The 25388-nt window shown below is 38.3% G+C and overlaps 1 protein-coding gene and 1 long non-coding RNA gene across 4 annotated transcripts in view; both read left to right on the forward strand.

Moving 5' to 3' along the window:
- Positions 1-1296: 1296 nt before the first annotated feature.
- Positions 1297-5929, forward strand: LOC131355687 (uncharacterized). The gene is made up of 6 exons (XR_009204894.1): positions 1297-1478; positions 3271-3390; positions 3553-3627; positions 3834-3911; positions 4495-4550; positions 4824-5929. It is a non-coding gene; the product is annotated as an uncharacterized LOC131355687 (long non-coding RNA).
- Positions 5930-7481: 1552 nt separating this feature from the next.
- LOC131355681 (Fc receptor-like protein 5) overlaps positions 7482-25388 on the forward strand; it is a 73346-nt gene continuing 55439 nt past the window's right edge. Inside the window, exons 1-6 of one of the 3 annotated variants that reach the window (XM_058394105.1) lie at positions 7482-7512; positions 11645-11680; positions 12099-12395; positions 20543-20878; positions 22987-23262; positions 23702-23950. In XM_058394105.1, the coding sequence (XP_058250088.1) occupies positions 7482-7512; positions 11645-11680; positions 12099-12395; positions 20543-20878; positions 22987-23262; positions 23702-23950 (1225 nt within the window). Of the gene's footprint in view, positions 7513-11644; positions 11681-12098; positions 12396-20542; positions 20879-22986; positions 23263-23701; positions 23951-24008; positions 24623-25285; positions 25342-25388 lie in introns of those variants that run through there. The other 2 variants (XR_009204886.1, XR_009204887.1) reach the window with 2 other exon arrangements.

Consider the following 25388-nt stretch of genomic DNA (forward strand, 5'->3'; position numbering starts at 1 on the left):
GGATTATTGTCATGATTTTCCTTGTGATCCCCTGTAATTTTGTGATGTCTCCACTCCTTGTCATTGGGTAATTATCCTGGATAACACAAAGGACTCAGGAGATAGTTGAGGATCTTTGTATAGAGGGATTTTATTTTATAAGTCAGAGCAGGTAAACATTGTGGATGTAACCATGTACATGGAGTGTCTCCAGAAAATGTTTTCTAAAGAGATATGAATAGGAGGTGCACTGTTCTGAGATTTTTTTCTTTTTCTTTTTTTTTCAATGCTTGCCAACAATGCAAGAATATGGAAACTTCAGGTTTAAAATACAGATACAGCAATAGCTTATAATAACTCTGATATTTACTGTATATTTTACAGGTTTTTTAAAAATAAACTCTAGTACTAGAAGCAGATAATTGTAATAGATGAAATGTATTATAAAATATTTGCTCATATTTCCTGCTGACTCAAGGTTGGATCCACACACATGGAGTTTTTAAGAACAAGTCACAGGAAATGAGAACCAAAACAGTCACAAAATAATAGGCACAGGAACAAGTGTACCCCCAGTCACAGAAAAAAAACAGCGATATGTAAAAGATCTGTAACAGTCACAAAATTATGAACACGCACACAGTATTGTAACATGCACACAGACACCGCAGATAACCCAAACAGTACGCAAAAACAGTCACACATGCAAGGGTACTTCAGAAGCAATTCAGGAATATCAGAAGTAAACACAGTCAAAAATCAGAAAAATATTGTTCAATAAGCACAGCTTAGCAGAGCATATACCTCACAACGAGCAACTAACACCAAGGGGCATAAAAAGGATGAGAAACAAACACAACAGGTACACATACTGAGAAATCTGGTGACTGAGGACGTGGGAGTGCTGATGGTTGCTGGAAGTTGGAGTCTGTGGTCCATGTTTGTCATCTCTGATCAATTCAGGGCCATAATGTTACATGCTGTGACACCCTGTTAATTCTGCAAGCAAAATACCTGAACATATATTTATAGTATAAAATAAATCATAATCCAGTACAGTCTCATTTGACTGATCTAACTGACTAATCATTTACAGTACAATCCTGTAAAATACCAGAGATTTTTGCTGCAAAATAAATATCACTTTACAGTTATTTCCTTGTGTTCTGCTCATTATTTTGAATGATTCATTTTTATTAACATGGCTCTTTTCTGTGTTTAAGGTGAATCTCCTCCAGTCTCTCTGATCATCAATCCCAGCAGAACTCAACACTTTACTAATGACTCTCTCTCACTGAGCTGTGAGGACCAGAGTAACTCTACTGGATGGACAGTGAGACGATACACACACAGTGAGAGAGTGTTAGATTGTTCACACTGGGGATCAGTTACAGGATCTACATGTAACATCAGCTTCCTCTCCACATCCAACACTGGAGTTTACTGGTGTGAGTCTGAATCTGGAGAAAACAGTAATCCTGTCCACATCACAGTGCATGGTGAGTCTTCATGTAGTGTGTTTAATGTTAAAGGAAAAGGAAAATGTTCTTAGGATTGAATACATGTACAGTATCTCACAAAAATTAGTACACCCCTCACATTTTTGTAAATATTTTAGTATATCTTTTCAAGTGACAACACTGAAGAAATGACCCTCTGCTCCAGTGTAAAGTAGTGAGTGTACAGCCTGTATAACAGTGTAAATTTGCTGTCCCCTCAAAATAACTCAACACACAGCCATTAATGTCTAAACCGTTGGCAACAAAAGTGAGTGCACTCCTAAGTGGAAATGTCCAAACTGGGTCCAAAGTATCAATATTTTGTGTGGCCACCATTATTTTCCAGCACTGCATTAACCCTCTTGGGCAAGGAGTTCACCAGAGCTTCACAGGTTGCCACTGGAGTCCTCTTCCACTCCTGCATGATGACATCACACACTTGTCTTTGTACTCCTCACCTGGTTGCCGTCACACACGCTTGACACCATCTGAACCAAATAAGTTTATCTTGGTCTCATCAGACCACAGGACATGGTTCCAGTAATCCATGTCCTTAGTCTGCTTATCTTCAGCAAACTGTATGCAAGCTTTCTATGCTTTGTTGAGCATCATCTTTAGTAGAGGCTTCCTTCTGGGAGACAGCCATGCAGACCAATTTGATGCAGTGTGCGGTGTATGGTCTGAGCACTGACAGGCTGATCCCCCATCCCTTCAACCTGTGCAGCAATGCTGACAGCACTCATACATCTATTTCCCAAAGACAACCTCTGGAAATGACACTGAGCACGTGCACTCAACTTCTTTGGTGGACCATGGCGAGGCCTGTTCTGAGTGGAACCTGTCCTGTAAAACCACTGTATTGCCCACCATGCTGCAGCTCAGTTTCAGGGTCTTGGCAATCTTCTTATAGCCTAGGCCATCTTTATGTAGAGCAACAATTCTTTTTTTCAGATCCTCAGAGAGTTCTTTGCCATGAGGTGCCATGTTGAACTTCCAGTGACCAGTATGAGAGACTGTGAGAGTGATAACACCAAATTTAACACACCTGCTCCCCATTCACACCTGAGACCTTGTAACACTAACGAGTCACATGACACCAGGGAGGGTAAATGGCTAATTGGACCCAATTTGGACATTTCCACTTAGGGGTGTAGTCACTTTAGTTGCCAACAGTTTAGACATTAATGGCTGTGTGTTGAGTTATTTTGAGGGGACAGTAAATTTACACTGTTATACAGGCTGGACACTCACTACTTTACATTGGAGCAGAGTGTCATTTCTTCAGTGTTGTCACATGAAAAGATGTGAGGGGTGTACTCACTTTTGTGAGATACTGTATGTTAGTAGTAGACATTAGTTTTACTAGTACCAGTAAATGAGCATGGAATCTATTCAGTAGTCAATATTCATATATATCTGTACTGATGCATCCATAATTCAGCTGAATATTTTCTCATGAGGTGGCTTAGTGGTTAGCATGTTCGTCTCACACCTCCAGTGTCTGGGGTTCGAGTCTCACTCCCCCTCACTGTGTGTGTGGAGTTTGCATGTTCTCCCCGTGCTTGGTGGGTTTCCTCCCACAGTCCAATGGCATGCTTCTAGGCTGATTGGAGTCTCTAAATTGCCCATAGTGTGTGTGTGTGCCCTGTGATGGGTTGGCAGTCTGTCCAACAACTCTCAGTCAGATGTGAGAAGCCTTTTTAATAAATAATTTTTATTCGTTTTTGTTTTTAATAACAAATATTTTATGTTTAATTGCTGAAATTCTGCTCTTTTTTCTCTTTAATCTCAGGTCCTAGTTCCAGTGGAACATTCAATGTTGTTATATTAGTACTGGCTGGGAGTTTGGGATTTTTGTTCATCGCTTTACTGATCTTATTGATCCTGCTGTTGTCCAACAAAAGAAAAAAAGGTCAGATAACTGCTTTATGTTATGTAGTATATAATGAGTGACAGGTAGCTTTATTTTGTTTCAGACATTTCCTCTTGCATTAGGAGATTTAACAATAAATTAACTCTATACAGTAAAGTACAGAAGTGTCTTGTAGAGATTAACACACTGCACTGTGTTCAGGTGAAGCTGCAGCTGAGAACAATAAAGCCACTTACACACAGGTGAAAAAGAAAAAGAAGACAAACAGGAACAATGGTAGAGTATTTTTAATGATTCAACATTGAATATATTAATAAATAAAGTCAGCAAATAACACTTGAAGTCTTCAGCACATAATTTCTTATATGAACAAATTGCATCCACGCATCTGAGGTCATAATCTAGAGACTGATAATGACTGAAGTTGATTTATGACTGATGTATAAAAAAGCTAAAGATCATTGACTAGTTTTGTTTTTTAGCTTCTGCAGGAGCTGATGCTGATGTGACTTATGCTGAGATCCAAATAAAACCAAAGAAAAAAGCAAAGAGAATAAAAGGTAGAGCAAAATGATGTTTTGTCATGTTTTATAATAACGTCCCATTACAGCACATCCCAAAGTGGTTTAAAACAGCAGCTTCCTGTTTAATATTACAGCATGTACAGTATAAACAGTCATTCCCTTACCAGCCTCCTGAAGTGAATAAGACAAAATCTGATATCTGTCCTGTTACCGAGCATAAAGTCCTCTGTCTTGAAGATTGTCCCATGTCAGAAAATGTCCTGAATGTAACACAGTGCTCACACTGGAGACTCATTCTATAAATGTTAAATAAACTTCTTACACAAAAGTCCATATTACATGTTTATTGAATAATATCAACACATCCCCCTAAAGAAATTATAAGCTATTAGAACAAGTGCATTAATATAAACCTGATTTTCAGCTGCATTACTGTCAGAGCTGCTGTTATAGAAAATTAATCAACACCTTCTGACCAATCAGAATCCAGAATTAAACACTGCTCTAGTCTAAAGTATTATAATTGTGTATGATTTAATATCTAGATCATATTCTTTGTAATAATTTAAATGACTGTAATAATTCAGGAGATTAATTCACGATATCTGATTTCCACTAGAAAAAGCCAGTGTGGCTGATGATACTGTCTATTCAGCAGTGAAGCACAACATGGAGGTAAGACTCATGACATTTACAGCATAAATATTAAAAGACAAACCAAACACCAAGAAGTAAGAAAGATTTTAAAAGCTGCATTAGAGAGATATTGTCACAGAATCTGTAAGAATTTGGAAGCTGTCTAGATAACTTTCCATCATTTCAGTCTACAAGAACAAATATGACATAGTTAACTATGAACATATAAATTACTGACATGTATAGTAACAGGAAATATCAGGAGAAATGGATTTATAAATGTATTTATTGTCTCTTTCTTTCTCTCTGCAGTGAGCCATGTGTCTGTTCTGATGAAGCTACAGTTATCAAACAGATAGAAGGGAAACCTATAGATAGATAGATAGATAGATAGATAGATAGATAGATAGATAGATAGATAGATAGATAGATAGATAGATAGATAGATAGATAGATAGCGTTAAAAATCTCAATGGAAAATGCATACATTAAAGCTGCAGCAAAAGAATAGCATATGCTATATGAAATCGTCAAGAGTAATATAATAATGTAATCTGTAATATAATAAACATTAATAAAAATAAAATAAATATAACTGTATACACCAGTGTTAGTTGCAACAACTGATATGCAGCACAGTAGATATGATCATCCACAATAATCTGCATCAGTGTAATTATATAGTGATTAGCAGCAGTGCAGTAAACAGAATCCCACCAACAGAAGCCCAATGCACTTATTTAAGGAACAGACACAATAACATCCTGGTACAGTGATGAACTATTCTCCTGTACCGGTCCTTGCTGCAGCTGTTTGACCAATATGAACATTAAAGCATCTGAGCTTCCTCAGAAAGTAGAGGCCACTCATAATAACTTTTTTACTATTTTTATACTCATTCTGTATATATACATGTGGCACATCTACATATTTTAAAGCATTTAAAAATATATAATTCATAATATAGTTTTATTAATGCACTTTTAACTGGATACATGCTATACAAATACAAGAAAAATAAGGTCAGAAACGAGAGTCTAAAATACAGATTTTAAATACAGACTCATTCCACTGAAAGTACATTAATTTATGTTTGTGGCTCATTTACATATTTTAATAAAAATGTTTATTTTTATTTTTCTCATATACTTACACTTCAGTGCTTTTGGTTGGTTTTTGGAAACGTGAGTGAAGTCTGTAAGGCCGTCACTGTTTTCTTACACAGTGTACAAAACTTCACTGATGAACGAATTAAGATGAAAGTAAAGTTGTCTGAGATGAAGAATTATTTTCTTTTTTTGTCTTTTTAAATTTTATCTTGCATTTGCAAATTTTCTCTTCATATATTTTTATTGTTCATATTTACATCTCTACAAATGACTTGATGCTTTGTAACTCATCTCACTGTGTTCATAAATGTCCTGATATGACTTTGTTTGTAGCTTAAATAATGTTTGTATAAAAGTTTTATGCATGCACAATACCTATTTTAATAAAGCATTGGAAGTTGAATAGAGATATTTTGCATTCACAAAATCTCTGAAAGTAAATCCGTGTACATGAGCTGGAAGAACATTATTCTTGTAATGCAGATGAATCCATGTGCAGAATTTAATGGAGAACAATAGCAAATAATCCAATAAGTGAGGCACAGGCAAAACCCCAAAACAGGCAGGGTTCAAATAACCAAAAAAACAGTAATAAATGTGGAAGACAAATCCAATACAGAAATCCAAAAGGTGCAAAAACAGAAAAACTAGGTCATAACCATGGAAAGCAAACAAGAATAATAAAACAAGGCTTCACAAAATGGGAGAACTTCACACTTAGCATGAGCAGAGCTTAAATGGCTAAAACCCAGGAAGTGAACTGAGTGACCTGAAAGTATCAGTATCCTGGTGAGGGCTCCCTCCGGTGGTGAAGAGGAGAGGTACGACTGAAGATGATTCAATTCCATCAATAAATGGTGAAAGACACGCCCATTTCTTCAACCATATATTGGGATAACATTAATAATTACATAACCTCTCAACTTTATGGTTTGAGGCTTTAACATTTGATTTGTGCTTTAATGAGTGATTTACAGCATTGAAAGTCAACAAGATAAAGTCATCCAGCCTAGAGTCTAGCAGATCCTTTAGAACAGTGTTACATACTTGCAAACTTTCCTCATTTAATAAGGCTCACAAATGTACATGTGTACTTATCCATATTTATCCCACTCCCAATATTTTGACTGAAATTAGTTACACTTGGGTTTTCTGTAGAATTGCTAATGAATCATAAACAAACAAGCAGCTCAAACTCTTCCAGAATAAAGAAAAAAATCTTAATAGAGGGTAATTGCAGATTTAATCCTAATCCTTTAATTGCACAGCTGCAGATTTAATCCTATTTACATTCATCTTAATGGCTTTGGAGATGTATATTTAAATAATATAATAAATCATATTTAACGATTTAAATAAATCGCTGCCTGAGAAAAGTCTGCATTAAATGTACATTTGTGCTTAAAGGCTTTTAGCAGAATAATAACCACAATAATGGTAGTAGCCAGTAAGAGAGCAGGAAAGCATGACCATGGGATTACATTAACACTAACGCTCTGACTGATTAAGACTGACTTTATAAAAGTGTCACAGTGCTGTCTCACATTTCCAGTGTCCCTGGTTCAGACCTGAGCTCAGATTACTTTCTGTGTGGATTGTCCCCTGATCACCTCATATTCATGGGATTCCTCCAGTCACATATTGCAATCATTGCAAAGACATGGTTTTACTTTCAAATGTTGTATTCTATTCTTCTTAGCATGTGGGGAAAACACACACATTTAGATTTTCTGGAAAGAGGAAGGAAGAGCAGATACAGAGTCAGCATGGACTAAAATAGGAGATAAACCACACAGCATTAAGACTTTTAACACACACCACACCTCTGCTCTGTCAGTCAGTCAGTCATTAGAGGGACAGGATGGAGCTCAGTCCACTTCCTGTGATGCTCTGTGAGTAAATGTTCTCTTTGATTGATGAGCTTATTGTGTGATTAGGACATTGTGTGTACTTCAGCATGACTGCTATGAGAAGGGTTTAGTTTGATGTGTAACTACTCTCAGTAACTATGATAGTTCAACAGATAAGAGTACAAGTAGAGCGAGTTTAAAACACAGGGTTTAAATCATCACTACTTTCATAACTTTAATGACCTGTGCAGGGAAACATCTCAGTACAGCAAGTACAATCTAATACACATTAATACCAAACTAATGCACATCGCTTTTTTTTTTTAATAATCCCTAATCATTCTTTACTAAATATCACTAATTATTATTTCCATATTAAAGATAAGAGCAATAAATGTGCAGAAACAAACACATCTCAATAGTACTGTACATACACAGACTAGTGACCATGTTAGAGGCATGAGAACAGAGAGCAGGTCACAGTTCACTGACGCAAATTTAGCTATGAAGAAGAGGATGTGTGAAAAAGGGGAGGGGGTGATATAGCCTTGTACATGGACAAAGTCAGGACAGCGACAGTTTTAGAGAACTGAGAACAGAAACAAGTTGGCATTTGTGTTTTAGCTTCTTTTTTTTAATTCAGTGCTATGTGTTCAGCAGTGTTGATGTTGATGCCAAATTCTAAATCTACCTCCTGCATCACAATGTAAAAATCGAGATTTATTTGACCAGATGTCCAGTTTTCAAATGGTCACATCAGATGAGCCTATGTCCACTATGGGCTTGGATTCCTTTTCTTGCCTGACAGGAGTGAGCAGGCCTGAGGCCATTGTGGCAAAGAAAAAACTCCCTAAGATGATATGTCTTTATTCATTATAGATTCAACACCAACTCCATGCCAGAGCCTTCAAATGCTCAGTGATGGAGATACAGCATATGTAGTATGTTATTAAGAGTTTGTTATCCTCAAAGTCCTCATGGGGTCGGCATCTTCTCTTTGAATGTCCAAAATCTTCATGAAGCAGAACACAACTGGAGGTGGCACAATCTCTAGCTGTCTCGGAATGGGTAGCAAAAGAAAACTGCAGGGAGGAATTAGTTCAGCTGCTGTTCATAATATTAGCAAGCACTACATGTTAATGTGCATTTGATCAGATGTACTGGAGTTCAAGGTTATGGGATGTATTATATGTATGCTTGGTTAAAGAGATACAGTGCTACTTGAAAGTTTGTGAACCCCTTGAGCTGTTCAGACTTTTCTGTTGTTTTACCTTGATTTTCCAATTTTATCATCACCTGCTTTTTATGAATTAAATGTCAGATGTATGTTGATCAATTGCATATATTTGTTTAGAGGGAATAATTGCAAGTAGCCAAAAAAAACTACCTGTTTGATGTGTGAACTACTCAACAACGCATCAAAGAGGCTCGCTGACGTGTCGATGACACCTCGCAGACAAAATCCAGATATCTGGCATGTTAAATATCTGGGACGGTCGGCCGACTCGACATCAAGTGGTGTCAATTGCAGCTATGACCTCCAGCCAATGAGAGAGCAAGTCAACAGAGTTGAGAGTTGTTGTCAAATCGTGTGGTGTGCGACCCCCTCTTGTGGATCATTTACGAAGCGTTGCGTAGTGTGAACACCACAAGGACAAAAAGACATACAGTGAAGTCATGTAGTCTGAACTGCAAAGCGATCTGCCGATGGTTAAAGTCTTGTAGTGTGAACTAGCCTTAACCAAACCACTGTAATGCCAAGGAGTCTAACAATGCCAAGAGGAAAGGAGATATCCGAGGACATCAGGAAGAAGGTGGTGACAGCCCATCAGTCTGGGGAAGGCTATAAGACCATCTCCAAGAGATTCCAACCCCAACCCTCTACTGTAAGACAAATCTTCTACAAACGGAGGGCATTCAACATGACCACATCTCTGCCTAGAAGTGGACGCCCATCAAAACTATCATCAAGAAGCACCAGAAAAATAATAAATGAGGTGAAGGCCAACCCACACATCACCTCCAGAGAGTTGCAGATCTCTCTGGCAGCATCTGGGGTAAATGTACATGCATCTACAATCAGACGAAAATTGAACAGACATGACATGAAACCTCTGCTTTCAGAAAAGAACAAAGCTGCCCATTTCAACATTGCCAGAAAGAGTTTGGACAAACCAGAAGCCTTTTGGAAGTCCATTCTTTGGACAGATAAGTCCAAAATAGATTTATTTGCTCAATGAAAGCCACCATGTTTGGAGAAAAGCCAACACTGAATTCCAGGAAAAGAACCTCTTCTCAACAGTATATTGCACATACAATAATTCAATCTTTCATTTTTTGGCTACTTGCAAAATTCCTTCTAAACAAACATATGCAATTGATCTACATACATCTGACATTTAATTTATAAAAAGCAGGTGATGATAAAATAAGAAAATCAAGGTAAAACAACAGAAAAGTCTGAACAGCTCAAGGAGTTCACAAACTTTCAAGCAGCACTGTATATCTTTAATCTACATTTAAACTGGGAGAGTGTGTCTGCACCCTGAACACTGTCAGGAAGGCTATTTCAAAGTTTAGGAGCTAAATGCAAAAGCACCTTACCGCCTTTACTAGAAGTCCGGAGTTTTGTGATCGCAAAGAGCATGACAGATTGTAGTGTGTTAGAAGACTGATTAGATATGTGGGGGCTAAATCATTTCAAGCCTTGTATGTAAGTAGCAAGTTTGTAATCAATTTTAAACTCAACAGGTAGCCATTGTAGGGATGATGAAATTGGAGTTACATGATCATATTTTCTTGACCTTGTAAGAACTTTGGAGGCTGCATTTTGAACTAACTGTAGCTTTTTGATTCAAGATGCAGGACAACCACCTAGTAATGCATTACAATAGTCCAGTCTGGAGGTCATGAAGGCATGAACTAGCTTTTCTGACTCAGATACAGATAAGATGTTTCTTATCTTGGCAACCTTTCTAAGGTGGAAGAAGAAGTTTTTGTAATATGGGAGATATGATTTTCAAAATTCTAATATTACACCCAGGTTTTTCACTGTTGAGTTAAATACCTCTGCATTCTGATGCTTCAGTCTATTCATTGTGAGATCGACTAGGTGTACTGACTTCAGCTAAACTGCAAGTAAACTTGGGTGGAAGGATGAGACTTGAGACACCTCAACTGAGGCCTGGAACTGACTGGTAAACTTGAAAATGTCCTGCAATGAGTGACTCTCATGCATGAAAGTGCTGTATAACTCCCAAAATGACCCCTGCTTGACTGCCTTAGCAAAAGGGACATGAATCATGGAAATGGGCTAGCAGACAATGCTTGAGATTAAATGAGATCAATGCTAACTTGGCAACCCAGCAGAGTTCACAGGCATCAAGATTCAGTCTTGTCAGCAGATCAGTGAGCGGGTAAAACCTTTCATCCAGTGACTGAACTTCTGTAATGGAAAAATTAATCTTTTGTACTTTTTTTTTACCAATCATGAACACATATGTATTTACACTAAAGAGCTTTGCTGCTTATAAACCAGTATTAATGCTGTTTTGCTACCACAGATGTACCTAATGATACTAATCTTGTTTTGTACAGAATGTTCTAACTGTCACCTTTGTTCTGCAGCTATGCTTTGACCTTGGCCCAAGCCCCTCGACTGAGAAGGAACCAGTTGAGATTAGTTTCATTTTTGTTTTTGCCTCTGTTGCTTTGCAGGGGTGGCACAACTAAAGAAAGTGTATGAGAAACACTGTATAAAAAGAGAGCACAGAAAGGGGAAGTACCTCGCTCATTCCTGAGTGTGCATGTGATAGACGTCTCTGTCAGATGCTTATACATGATTCATGTGATTTTATCTTTTGAATTAAGATTTCCACTTTACTTCTCACACACAATCCACTTCAAAAGCATAAAGTCATAAACTATAAGATGGATATTTGGTTAAGATAGCAGAGCCAGTTGGAGACAAAATGAATATTCAGTGTGAAAAGAATTCCTAACATATTTTATGTAATAAAAATGAAACAAGCTACACCTTCATGAGCAGAATAGTAATCTGTGTATAAATCATTGTAGTTTTTTTTTTTGTTATTTACAGAGGTTGAAATGTATATCTTATGGTAGATTATATTTCCTGAATATTATTTATGTTCTGTTTCTGTTCCCTTTTCAGTGCTGATTTCACTTATACCAGTGGCCCAGGCCCAAGGTGATTTAAATACAGTTTATATCCTTTATATTGTCTGCATATTTGATTTGTTTTGGAGCCGAGAAGGTTGTACACAATTTGTTAGTCTGTTCCTTAGATTAGTTTTCATGAATAGTTTCACAAATACAAATTTGTGTTATACAAAGTTATACAAATAGTTGTATGCTGCTTAAAGTTTTTAACATATTAAATATCAAACAGCACAAGTTTAACAGCAGCACAAGAGAGCAACTGACATAACTAGTGCTAAATAAAATGCTCCATGATGCCCCTGATTTCTTAATATTAAGCAGGTTACACACATCAGTATCAACAAGTAACAAAAACATGTACTCATACTCACTCTAAACATGATATTAGTAGTGTAGACATTGGAATGACTTTATGTAAGGTTTATTAACAACAGAATGTTTTATAGGGAGTCCTAAAGCTGTGGTGTCCATAACGCCTGATACACATGTGTTCACTGGAGAGATTGTTGCTCTCAGATGTGACATACAGGGAGGAGGAGAGACTCAGTGGACTTACAGCTGGAAGAAAAATAATTATGAAGCCTATTCATTTGGATGGGATAGATTCTACACAGACAGAACTAAGCAGAAGTTCATAATCCGGTTTGTTAAAGACTCTGACAGTGGTACCTATAACTGCAGAGGACATGGGAGAGACTATCAGAGCTCTCAGATCAGTGATGCTGTTACACTGACTGTATTAGGTGAGTCTGTGTATGTGTTTTATTTCTTATTTAATGTTTAATACTTATATTAACACTTATAATAATACTTCATGTTATGCCGAGTTCACACTGCACGATTTTAACCCTGATTTTCAGTCGCGGAAAGGTTTTGTGAAATTGCCAACAAATGCCCAAATCAAAGGCAAAACAGAGCTCATGCATGCAAGTGACAGGCAGTGTGAATTACCAAAAACGTGATCTGAGCGAAATATTGCTGCCTGTGAAATATTTGGCATGCTAAATATCTGGACCTGACAGGCCATGGAACCTATAACAAAGTCCAAGGCAGTTCACCCCAAAATAACTACTAAGCCCAAGTTATCTGTCCATATTGCAGTGCAGAACATTACCTCAGCCAGTGTACCACATTTACAGAATTAACCAAGGAGCAAATGGTTGGTTGGATCAAAGACACTAAATGCTGCGGGAAATGTGCACAATCTCACATGGCCAAAGTCTGTGACCTAAAGAGGCCTTGCCACCTTTGCCAAGCTAAGCACCTCTCGTTGCTCCATGACATCAACCAAGGGAATGGTGAGGTCACCAATGCAAACAGTAGCTTATACAACTCCACCACAGAAACTCTCTATTTAGACCAATCTCGGTATGGTGGAAAAGTGTTCCTGAAAGTTAAGTTAATGTTAAGGTTACCATTCATTACCAGCACAAAGCTTTGGATACCTTTGCTGTACTCAATGATGGCTCAGAGTGCACCATTCTGCTCACCACAGCTGCACAGCACCTTGGTCTGAAGGGCAAGCCAGAACAACTGAATTTACATACAGTGCATCAAGACATCAGGACATCATGGTACTTGTGTGACCTTTAGCATATCCAGCCCAAGTAACCCCAGGGAAAGGTTCAGCATTCAGGGAGCCTTTACTGCAGACCAATTTGGACTAGCAGAATATACCTAGTGATTACCCTGCAGGACAGGTACAGACACCTCAGAGGGATACCCATACTGTCTCTGGCCAAAGCTTGTCCCCTGCTGCTTATTGGTCCACATCACACTCATCACACCAGTTGAACCAACTCATCACACTAACTGAACCAGTGCGATTGGGTCCACCAAGGGGTCCAGCAAATGTCAGAACTCACCTTGGCTGGACCTTGCAAGGCCCCTCCAAACATCTCCAGAATCAAGTCCCAGTCTCACCTCCATACCATTGAATGCCAGCTTGCCAAGGACCCATCATTAGCTGACAAGTACCAAGAAGAGATGAAAAATAGAAAAAGCTGGTTATACCACTAAAATAACACTTCAAGAAGCAGCTCTGTATACAGAATTATGGTATCTGCCCCAATATATTGTAACCCACAATTGGAAACACAGTTCATAGGTGTTCAGTTGCTTGTACACCTATAAGGGGGAAAATCTAAACAAGCAGTTGTTACCTGGACCTACATTGGGCCCCTCTCTCCTTGGAGTGCCAATTCAGAAAGCATCAAGTGGCCATCAGTGGAGACTAAAGTGATGTATCACCAGGTCCATCTGCTCCCTACAAACCCCTCCTGTGGTTCTTGTGGTGGGACCTAAAGCCTGAAACCCCACCAGATGTGTAGTAGTGGCAGGTCCTTCCATTTGGCACAACCTGTAGCCCCTGTTGTGCGACATTTGCAATTCAGGGGCACATTTTCACCTATTGCCAGCAGGGTGATAAGATGTGACAGTCAGTTGAACAGTGTGTCTATGTCGACAATTGTTTACAGAGCCCATGAGTTGATCGACGGATTAAGGTCCCTACTGGCATCAGGCGGGTTTGGGAAATGGGCAAGCAACAAGGCCTCAGTGGTTAACCATCTCTCTAAGGAAGCCAGATCAGAAAACACTGAGTTATGGATTTCTCACAGTCAATCAGACCCACAAGAAATGACCCTGGGATTAAGCTGGCATTGGATGCCAGACACTTTCCATTATCACAATCATCTGAGAAATCTGAATAAATGAGAAATATTTACTGAGTCCTTGCCAGCCAGGATGACTCCTGGGCAACATAATCCCTTTCACCACTAGAGCTAAAATCCTAGTATGGCAGTTGGTAAAAGTACAAGAATGTGATGATCCACTTCTTCCTTCTGAACAGCTCAAAGCCTGGCAAAGATGGGAAGCTGAACTGGCGCATGTACCCCTGATCATCTCCATGCCTTGGTGTTATGTATCAGCTGCACCAGATGTCCCAGAGTTAAACGAGAACTCCACGTCTTCTGCAACACCTCTGAGGCAGCCTACGGGTCAGTGGCATACCTCTGTGCGGAATACCAAGGACAGGTTGAGTTGGCATTCATCCATGCCAGATCTAGAGTATCTCCAAAAAGGCAACGATCAATGCCTAGGCTTGAGAGCTGTGCTGCTCTCACTGGAGCACAGTTAGCCAAACTATTTCATAAGGAGCTCTCACTGGAGATCAAGAACACGTTCTTGTGGAGCGACTCAACAGTACTCACCCGGCTGAAATCAAAATTCTGCAGACTCAAAGTTTTTGTGGGAACCAGAGTATCTGAGATACAAGAACTTACTGAATGTCACTACTGGTGCTATGTAGATTCAGAAAACAATGTTGCTGATGACATTACACATGGCAAACCCTTGACTGAATTATCCCAACCCAGTAGATGGTGTAAAGGACGGACATCCTCGACCTACCACCTGAATCATGGCCAGAAAGCCCTGCCATTGGACTAAATGAGGACCAGGGCCATTGCTAGGGCTAATCATTAGGGCTAGGGCTCAAGCAAAGAATTATTTTAAACTAACCCTGAATGTTTTATCCCGAATTTTGCCACCAGAGTGTGGAGGAATTAAGTAAATGTTGTTTGGTCTAGTTGAACACTGTTGCCGTTTACTGTATGCGATTTTGACTGACATCTCTCTCTGCACATGCACTTGTGCACACACACACACACACACACACACACACAAAAACACCATGAGAATGTGCACTTGAATATGTTCTAGAAACGCTCTTGCGATACTTTGTCATGCACCTATTGGTCTGCGCAGTGCTGCTTTCACACTGTGTGACTAAAAAATACCTTATAACCCTTGAGCAGGACAGCAGTAAAAAAAAAAAACTGTCAGAAAACACAACAATCTTTTTATTCAGATAAAAGTCTAACTTTTAATTTTAATGTTAACACAGATGATAAAAGTCAGCTAACAAATGTGTGTTGTGTCAAAAAGGAGGCCCACTGTCTCTGATTCTGAAAACCCCTGACATATAGGACCCTTTTGAATATAATTCCATACCTAAGATGTACAAAAGCCTTTAGGTAAATAAGCCTAAATATAGGTCTAAATAAAATATAAACTGTTAAATGCTAATACTTTCTATTCTTCAACTAATGCAGTATCTAAGTTAAATTACATACATGGCTTAGGTGAACAATGGGCCAGAACAGACTGTCTATTGAAAAAATAAATTCTCAGCACTATAAATACTAATATGGCAACTGACCGTTTTGCTCAAGTCATTGTCTCAGAGATACTCTCTGATGATTCCACCCACAGAGAAATAGGATAGAAAATTCACCAAGAGCATGAAGTAGACAAGATACAAGCAGCAAGACAAGTGAGAGAATAAGAGATGGGAGACCAATAAGAGAAGAAAAGAGAGCCTATAAAAAAATTAACAAAGAATAATACATACAGTAGTGCAGCATAAATGAGGAATGAAATAAGTATAATATAGATTATTGTAAAATAATAATAAAAAAGGATCTACATGGCACTGCTTCACACACACTCTGTAAAAGAGATAATATTGCATGGCATACCTGTGTGAGAGAGAAAATAATGAATTTAATGAACTCCTTTTTTAGTAGCAGGATTCTGAAATGATGGGAGGAGTCAGAAAAAAGACTGAATTAAAGTTGCATACTGTTTGTGTTAATTTGTGTTTATTATTAAACAATATTACATAAAAATGCCCTTACAAAATGTGTTATTCTTGCTTACCCCCTCTCCCTAATTAGCCCCTAATGTTTCGGGCTCAGCTCCTGATGTTTTCAAATTCTAGAAATGCCCCTGATGAGGACCCCACTGAACTCTGTGTTACAAAATTTATTAAGGCAAGCCCAGTTAGACAGTTTCCCCACAGAGTATTGTGCTCTCAAAACTGGTAAGCCAATCCCTTCATCCAGTCGTTTACTCACATTGTCACCACAGTTGGATGAAACGACTGCACTCATCCACATAGGAGGACGACCATGGCAAGCCACCCACTTGATTTACAAGACCATATATCCCATAGTTTTAGACTCAAAGCATCCTATTACCCTCCTTCTGGTAAAGAAGTATGATACCAAACTCTGCCACCCTGGTCCAGAAAGGGTCTTCGCAGAAATGAGAAGACACTACTGGATCCTCAGAGGAAGAGAAGCAATACACCACCATTAGCATACCTGTGTCGAATGTCAAAGATGGAGGGCTACATCAAACATTCCAAAGATGGCAGAGCCCCCCGGCAGACTCCGCTTCATTAAACCACCTTTCTATTCTACAGGTGTGGATTGCTTTGGCCCATTCCTGATAAAACAAGGAAGGAGCAATGAAAAAAGGTGGGGAAGCATTTTCAAGTGCATGACTACCTACTGTGTTCACCTAGACCTGCTGAGTAACATGGACACAGATTTGTTTCTGATTATTTCTTTATGGTGCATGGTTCCAGATCTAGTGACCCCAAACTACCTATTGATGGGGCGGCCAGATGCATCACTACTGCACGTGGTCTACCCAGAATCTGAGATTCTTAGTCGGAAAAGATGGCGACACTCACAAGTATTGGCTGATCAGTTTTGGACAAGTTTTATTAAGAACTACCTGCCCACCCTGCAACCATGTCAAAAATGGATGAGTGACTCTAACAATCTCACTGGAACGGTTGTGACGATAATAGACCACCATCTTCCCCAAGGTCTGTGGCCGTTCGGCAAAGTAATAACCACATACCCTGGATCAGATGGTTGTGTTCTTTCAGCAAAGATCAAAGTAAAAAACAAACTCTAGCATCAACCAGTAGCTTGTCTCATCATACTGCCTGCCATTCCAAATGATAACCCTTCAACAGACTTAACAAGGAAGATAGAAAGTACATTTGCACAACAAATGTAGGGGTGGCTGTAGAAGAGGAAGGTCAGCTGCTTATTCATTCAAATCATACAGGATGCAGTATAGCAAGATAATATTAGACTCCCAAAGATCTCACGCAGTGATCCTGTGCCGATCATGTGAGCATACAGCCATTCTGAATGCAGAATTAATCTAGTGACCACGCTAAAGAACTGTTTAGTTTCATTTTCATTCCATTACAGCCAGATGGTTCATACTTTGCTTTCCTCCTAATTCCTACTAAATTTGTGTGCAACAGTGACGAAGGACCACAAACATAGCAACATGTATATTAAAGTTGTTTAATTGGGGTTCCTGTCTCTGTGTCCTTACCTCCACTCCATTGAGATGGTCGAGTCTACCTAGCAACCAGTCTACCCTCACTACACATAAAATAACAAGACTAAAATTGACAAATACAGTGTTTCTACGCTTCAATCCAATCATGAATTTTGTTACATAAAAAAATATACTGAATACCAGCCACGTAAGAAAACACACAACTGTAAGATCTGGTATCAAATGTTAAATATAAATGTTTGTTTTAGACACAAAGCATCTGTTAGACACAGTGAATCTACTGCTTATGTTGTAAAGTGAAAAGCAGCTCCTTCATCATTTCATACCAACAGCAAAACACAAACCGACTGTGAGAGTGAATCCTCACAGCTCTGTCTACACTGGAGACACCGTCACTCTGAGCTGTGAGATACAGTCGACTGGATGGAAGTTCCAATGGCTCAAAAGTAATCAGCAGTTACAGAATCTGAACAGTGTACAAGTGAAAACACTTACCATGACAGTCGATAATGCAGGAGAAACAGAGTACCAATGTCGTGCTGGCAGGAGAAACTACTACAGCCACTATTACAATGACTATTACGACGACTACTACACAGATCTTAGTGATTCTGTCAAGATTACAGTGAGAGGTATGTTATAGTTTTGTTCATAATCACAAGTTTGTTAGACAGGATAAGAAAGAATATCATGAAAACGGTCAAACTTTTTTGTCACTCAGTTCAGAAAGTGAAACCCATATATTATATAGATTCATTACACATACAGTGAAATATTTCAAGCCTTTATTTCTTGAAATTGTGATGATTATGGCTTACAGATGAGGAAAACCCAAAATTCTGTGTCTCAGAAAATTAGAATATTACATAAGATCAATAAAAAAGGATATTTCAAACAGAAATGTCAGGCTTCTGAAAAGTATGTTCATTTCTATGCACTCAATACTTGAGTGGACCTCCTTTTGCATGAATTACTGCATCAATGCAGTGTGGCATGGAGGCAATCAGCCTGTGGCACTGCTCAGGTGTAATGGAAGCCCAGGTTGCTTTAATAGCGGCCTTCAGGTCATCTGCATTGTTGGGTCTGGTGTCTCTCATCTTCCTCTTGAAAATACCCCATAGATTCTCTATGGGGTTCAGGTCAGGCAAGTTTGCTGGCCAGTCAAGCACAGTAACACCATGGTCATTGAACCAGCTTTTGGTACCTTTGGCACAGTGGGCAGGTGCCAAGTCCTGCTGGAAAATGAAATCAGCATCTCCATAAAGCTTGTCAGCAGAAGGAAGCATGAAGTGCTCTAAAATTTCCTGGTAGATGGCTGTGTTGACTGTGGACTTCAGAAAACACAGTGGACCAACACCAGCAGATAACATGGCAGCCCAAATCATCACAAATGACTCACAAATGACTGTGGAAACTTCACACTGGACTTCAAGCAACATGGATTATGTGTCTCTTCACTCTTCCTCCAGACTCTGAGACCTTGATCTCAAAATGAAATGCAAAACTTAATTTCATCTGAAAAGAGGACTTTGGACCACTGAGCAACAGTCCAGTTCTTTTCTCCACACCGCAGGTAAGACGCTTCTGACATTGTGTATGGTTTAGGAGTGGCCTGACACGAGGAATGCAACATTTGTAGGAAATTTCTAGGATTTGTCTGAAGCTCCCCCAAATTCTTGAATGGATTTTGCCTGACAATCCTCTCAAGGCTGCGGTTATCCCTTTTGCTGGTGCACTTTTTCCTACCACACTTTTTCCTTCCACTCAACTTTCTATGAATATGCTTGGATACAGCACTCTGTGAACAACCAGCTTCTTTAGCAATGACCTTTTGTGGCTTACCCTCCTTGTGTAGGGTGTCAATGACTGTCTTCTGGACAACTGTCAAGTCAGCAGTCTTCCCCATGATTGTGTAGCCTACTGACCCAGACTGAGAGACCATTTAAAAGCTCAGGAAACCTTTGCAGGTCTTTTGAGGTAATTAGCTGATTAGGGTATGACACCATGAGTTTCCAATATTGAAAATTTTCACAATATTCAAATTTTCTGAGACACAGAATTTCAAGAAATAAAGGCTTGAAATATTTCACTGTATGTGTAATGAATCTATATAATATATGGGTTTCACTTTCTGAACCGAGAGACAAAAAATATTGACCTTTTTCATGATATTCTAATTTTTTAAGATGTACCTGTATGTTTAAAAGTATTTCTCATTTGTCCCATTGTAAGAGTTTAAAAACACAAAAGCCACATAGCTATTACTTTGTTTTCCAACATATAAAAGTCTTCAGGACAGATGAGTTTATGCTTTGCAGTTTTGCCCTAACATGACAAGATGCATTTTTTATATTTATTCTTTAAAATAGTGACAAAAAAGATTGTTGGGAAAAAATGTTTTTAATTTATTAAATAAAAATTGTTTTAGAAGTTTAAAAGGAATAAATGCTGTTATAGAAAAATTATTTATATTTCAGTGTGGAAACATTAATTTGGCATGTGTAATATTTGTAATTTTTACTCAGTTTTTAGTTGGTCATTCATACTGAAACAGGGCTGTGTAAAATTATATGGTGTTTCTGTAAGATATCATGACTGCTGACAGATTCTAGTTACACTGACTGTATCAGGTGAGTGTGTGAGGATTTCTGAGCACTCATGAAAATGTGCAGTTAGACATTCATGTATAATTGTTTTTTTATTTCCTGTGTAATAGAGAGATCACAAGCAGTACTGAGTGTATCTCCACAGAGCTGGCTGACTGAAGGAGACTCAGTGACTCTAAGCTGTGAGGTTACAGACTCCTCTACAGACTGGACATTCAGCTGGTACACAGTTGTTCCCTACAGAGACGGCTTAACTGGAATAAATAATAATGGTGGCTATAGCGTGTATGTGGAGCTCCTCTCAGACAGCAGCAGAGGATCTGGAGGCAAATACACTCTCAGTCCTGCTGCTCTTAATCACACAGGAGTTTATATGTGCAGAGGAGAGAGAGGAGAACCAGCCCTTCACTCACAGTACAGCAATCCACAGCCACTATGGATCACTGGTGAGGAAAATTAACTGTTGTGTTGAAGTGTAGAAAAGTGTTAATGTAAGATTAGATTAATGCAGCACTTATTTATTAATATGCATAAGGTCATTAAATTGTTGTTATTATTTTGTTTGTGATTCCCTGTAATTTTGTTATGTTCTCCACCCTTTATCATTGGGTAATTTTCCTGGTGTGAAAGAATGACACTAATACTCAGGTGACAGTGACATCTGGTGGTACAGAGACAAAATGCTCCTCATTGTGAAATTTACTGTAAATGTTAGTTATTTTAAAAAAATTACAATTACAGCTGTAGTACTAGCAGCAGATAACTGTGAAAAAATAAAATGTACTATAATAACATTCCTGTGTCACAAAGCAGACTCACAGGGGTTGGACGCAAACACAGAATGTTTTTATATAAGAAAAGTCACAGAAAAATGCAGAACTAAACAGTCACAAGAAAAAAGGAAATAGATACAGGTAAAAGTGTTGGATTACAATACACAGGCACTGTCGGAACTCAGACTCCTCTCCGAGTGGACATATCTCAGGGTGGAATTTTAGATTGTGTCTATTTCTATTATTTCCATAATCTTACCCAGTGAATTCAATAAACTATCAAATACTTAGCCAAAATAACGGAGATCTCAGTCAGCCGATGAGAAGAAGCAGGTTTCTTTATTCAGACATGCAGTCAATCACATGCTTTTCTGAAGAGAGCAGGTGGTCTAAAAAAAACCCCAAAAATTCCCCTCTTCTTATACCTCAGGCGCCCCATGGTGCCTCCTTGTCCAAATTGAAATATTTCCAGCAATTTCACATTATTTTCAATGTATGGCTAATTTAATCTCTCCTTCCTTAATTTACATACTTAATATATTTTCTTATTTGTCCTGATACTGCCCCTTAATTAAAACATCCTCCCCTTGATGACATCAATGTTCCTTCTCTCAATGTTCCCCGTAATTTCAGACTTACTTGGAAATTCTACCTAGAAGGGCATGCTTCCTTCATTTGACCGCAACCATTCGGGTACATGATGTTTACAGCGATGTGTACATACCTCGATGTTTACAACGATGTGTACATACCTTGACCTTTTCGCTGTGTCATCTTAGTTAGATGCGCTTCTATCTCTAAGATTAGATGTGCTTCCATTTCTTAGTAAACCATGCTTCTATTTCTAAGTTTAGATGTGCTTCTATATCTTAGTAAACCCTCTATGTCTGAATGTAAATGTGCTTCTATTTTACCTATTAAGCGATGCTGATAAGACGCTGTTATGTCTAGCGTATGTATGTCTTCTCTCACCTGGGTGACTATTCTGGGCCCTGAAAATCCCTTCACTTTCACACTTCTCAGCACCAAAAAATCCCCTCAATTTTATACTTCTGAGTACCAGTTCTGCATGATTATAATAAAGGTTATACATTTGCATTAATCAAAAGCAAACTACTAATCAGTAGCTAAATATTTTTGATAGATATTTGATAGATAACCACTACTTTTAAGCAGAGTATTGCTATTTAAATTTAGGCATATAATTTTATCAGACAGCACATTGAACAATCCAAATAGCAGTCAAAAACAGGCAAAGGTCAATCAGGAGCAATTCAGGAAAACCAGAGGCAAGCAGAGTCAAAACTGGAAAAACACTACTAAATAAACATGACTTAGTAATGTCACATATCTACAGAACAGAAAGTATACATCGCAACAAAGAACTGAAACCGAGGCACTTAAAAGGGGATAAACACATAGAATAAGGAACAGGTGCACATAAAAGTCTGTTAACTGAGAATGTGGGATTTATGGTGGTTGGTGGAAGTTGGAGTCTGTGGCAGTCAAAAACTGAAGCCATGACAATACACTCCTGTTAATTCTGTAAAAAAGCAAAATAGCTGTAAATATATTCATATTATGAAATAAATCATAATGCAGTACACCGTCTCATTTCACTGCTTTAACTGCCTAATCATTTACAGTATAATCCTGTAAAAAGAGTTTTTGCTGCAAAATAAACACCACAAGATTAGGTTATATTATAGTAATGTCCTGCTCATTATATTGCATGTTTCCTCTTTAGTTTTCTATTAACATGGCTCTTTTCTGTGTATAAGATGAATCTTCTCCAGTCTCTCTGATCATCAATCCCAGCAGAACTCAACACTTTACTAATGACTCTCTCTCACTGAGCTGTGAGGACCAGAGTAACTCTACTGGATGGACAGTGAGACGATACACACACAGTGAGAGAGTGTTAGATTGTTCACACTGGGGATCAGTTACAGGATCTACATGTAACATCGGCTTCCTCTCCACATCCTACACTGGAGTTTACTGGTGTGAGTCTGAATCTGGAGAAAACAGTAATCCTGTCAACATCACAGTGCATGGTGAGTCTTCATGGAGTGTGTTTAAAAGGGAAATGTTTCATTACAGAATATTGAGAACTCCAAGTTTACAATTGTGGAAAAACACAGCAATCTTTCTCTCAGAACATTACCTGTAATTTCTATAATGCTGAGTATGAATACACGCATGCTTGCTAGTAATAGCACTAGTTTTACTAGTACCAGTAAATGAACGTGGGATCAAATTAATATTCGCTATTCATATACATATATATCTGTACTGATGTATCCATAATTCATTTGAATGTTTTCTCATGAGCTAGTGTAGGCAGTTTTCTGCAGACTTGAATTAAACACCTGCAGACTCTACAGGCTTAGAGAGTTTTAAGTTATATACAGATAAATAAGAGAACTTTTATTTATTATCTACAGACACATCATAGTGTCTGGATTTCCTTCTTTGTGATTTTCTGTGTTCTAGATGGTGATGTGATCCTGGAGAGTCCTGTCCATCCTGTGACTGAGGGACATCCTCTGACTCTACGCTGTTTATATCACAACCCAAACCCCTCAAACCTCCGAGCTGATTTCTATAAAGATGGATCAGTTCTCCAGAACCAGACTACAGGAGAGATGATCATCCAGACTGTCTCAAAGTCAGATGAAGGTTTCTACCACTGTAAACACCCAGAGAGAGGAGAATCACTGAAAAGCTGGCTCTTATTCAGATGTGAGAAATCATTTGATATTTGATTTTTTATTTGATTTTTCCCTTTGAATATCAGAGTTTCTGTGTTTGATTGCTGCTCCTTTTCTCTCCTCAGTCTCAGGTTCTACATCCAGTGGTTTAACAGTAGGACTGGTTGTGGGTTTGGGATTTTTGTTTATCGCTTTTCTGATCTTAATGATCCTGCTGTGGTTCTGCAAAAGAAAAAAAGGTCTGAGAACTGATTTAGCTATGCTATGTAGAATATAACCAGAAATATTAAAGAGTGTTGCATTTTGATTTTTTTTTATCCATGATGACATTAAAGTCATCTGTTGCTGCTTCTGTCGTTTCATCGCTGACCATGCCGCAACTGCGATACCTGTTCATTATACCTTTCAGTGAGCTAGTTTTAGAGTGTGCACTCTCTACATTTTCAAATGCTGAATGATAAAAGAAGCTAAAATTAAACCCAGAGTTTATAGATCTACTCTAAAAAAGCAGCTAGATGTCAGTGTAGTTTTTTCTGCAGGAGACTGATAATGACTGATGTTTATATTGATGAGTTATGACTGATGTATAAAAAAGCTAAAGATCATTGGATGGTTTTGTTCTCAGCTACTGCAGGTGCTGATGCTGATGTGACTTATGCTGAGATTGAACTAAAACCAACAAAAAAAGCAAAGAGAATAAAAGGTAGACCAAAATGATCCCATGCACTCTTGTTTTATGTAATGAATAAAACACTCTGTTGTGCTGTTATAGGAAAATAATCAGTCACAGTGTGGTGTGATGAAGCAGAGTTACAGCTTCAAAGTTCTTACATTGAAGGTGACTATTTTCCCATTACAGCACATCCCAAAGTGTTTAACTACAGCAGCTTCCCTATTTAATTTTACAGCATGTACAGAATAAATATTAATTCTCTTACCAGCCTCTTGAAGTGAATGTTACAAAATCTATCTGTCCTGTTACCGAGAATAAAGTCAGCTGTCTTGATTTCCCAGTCAGAAAACGTCCTAAAATGAATACAGTGCTAATACTGGAGACTCCTTCCATAAATGTGAAATAAACTTCTTATACAAAACTTCATATTATATGTTTTTTGAATAACACATCCCCATAACCCCCCTAGAGAAATTTTAAGGGATTACAATGAGCACATTAATATAAACCTGTGATTTATAGCTGCTCTTCTGTCAGAGCTGCTGTTATAGAAAATTAATCAACACCTTCTGACCAATCAGAATTCAGAATTAAACACTGCTGTGGTCTAATGTATTTTAATTGTGCATGATTAAATATCCAGACAATTTTCTGCTTAATAATTTAGATCACATGATATCTGATTTCCACTAGAAAAGGCCAGTGTGGCTGATGATACTGTCTATTCAGCGGTGAAGCACAACATGGAGGTAAAACTCATGACATTTACAGCATCATTCTTAAAAAAACCAAACAC

The sequence above is a fragment of the Hemibagrus wyckioides genome, linkage group LG07 (assembly GCF_019097595.1).
Source record: "Hemibagrus wyckioides isolate EC202008001 linkage group LG07, SWU_Hwy_1.0, whole genome shotgun sequence".
In the NCBI taxonomy this organism is placed as follows: domain Eukaryota; kingdom Metazoa; phylum Chordata; class Actinopteri; order Siluriformes; family Bagridae; genus Hemibagrus; species Hemibagrus wyckioides.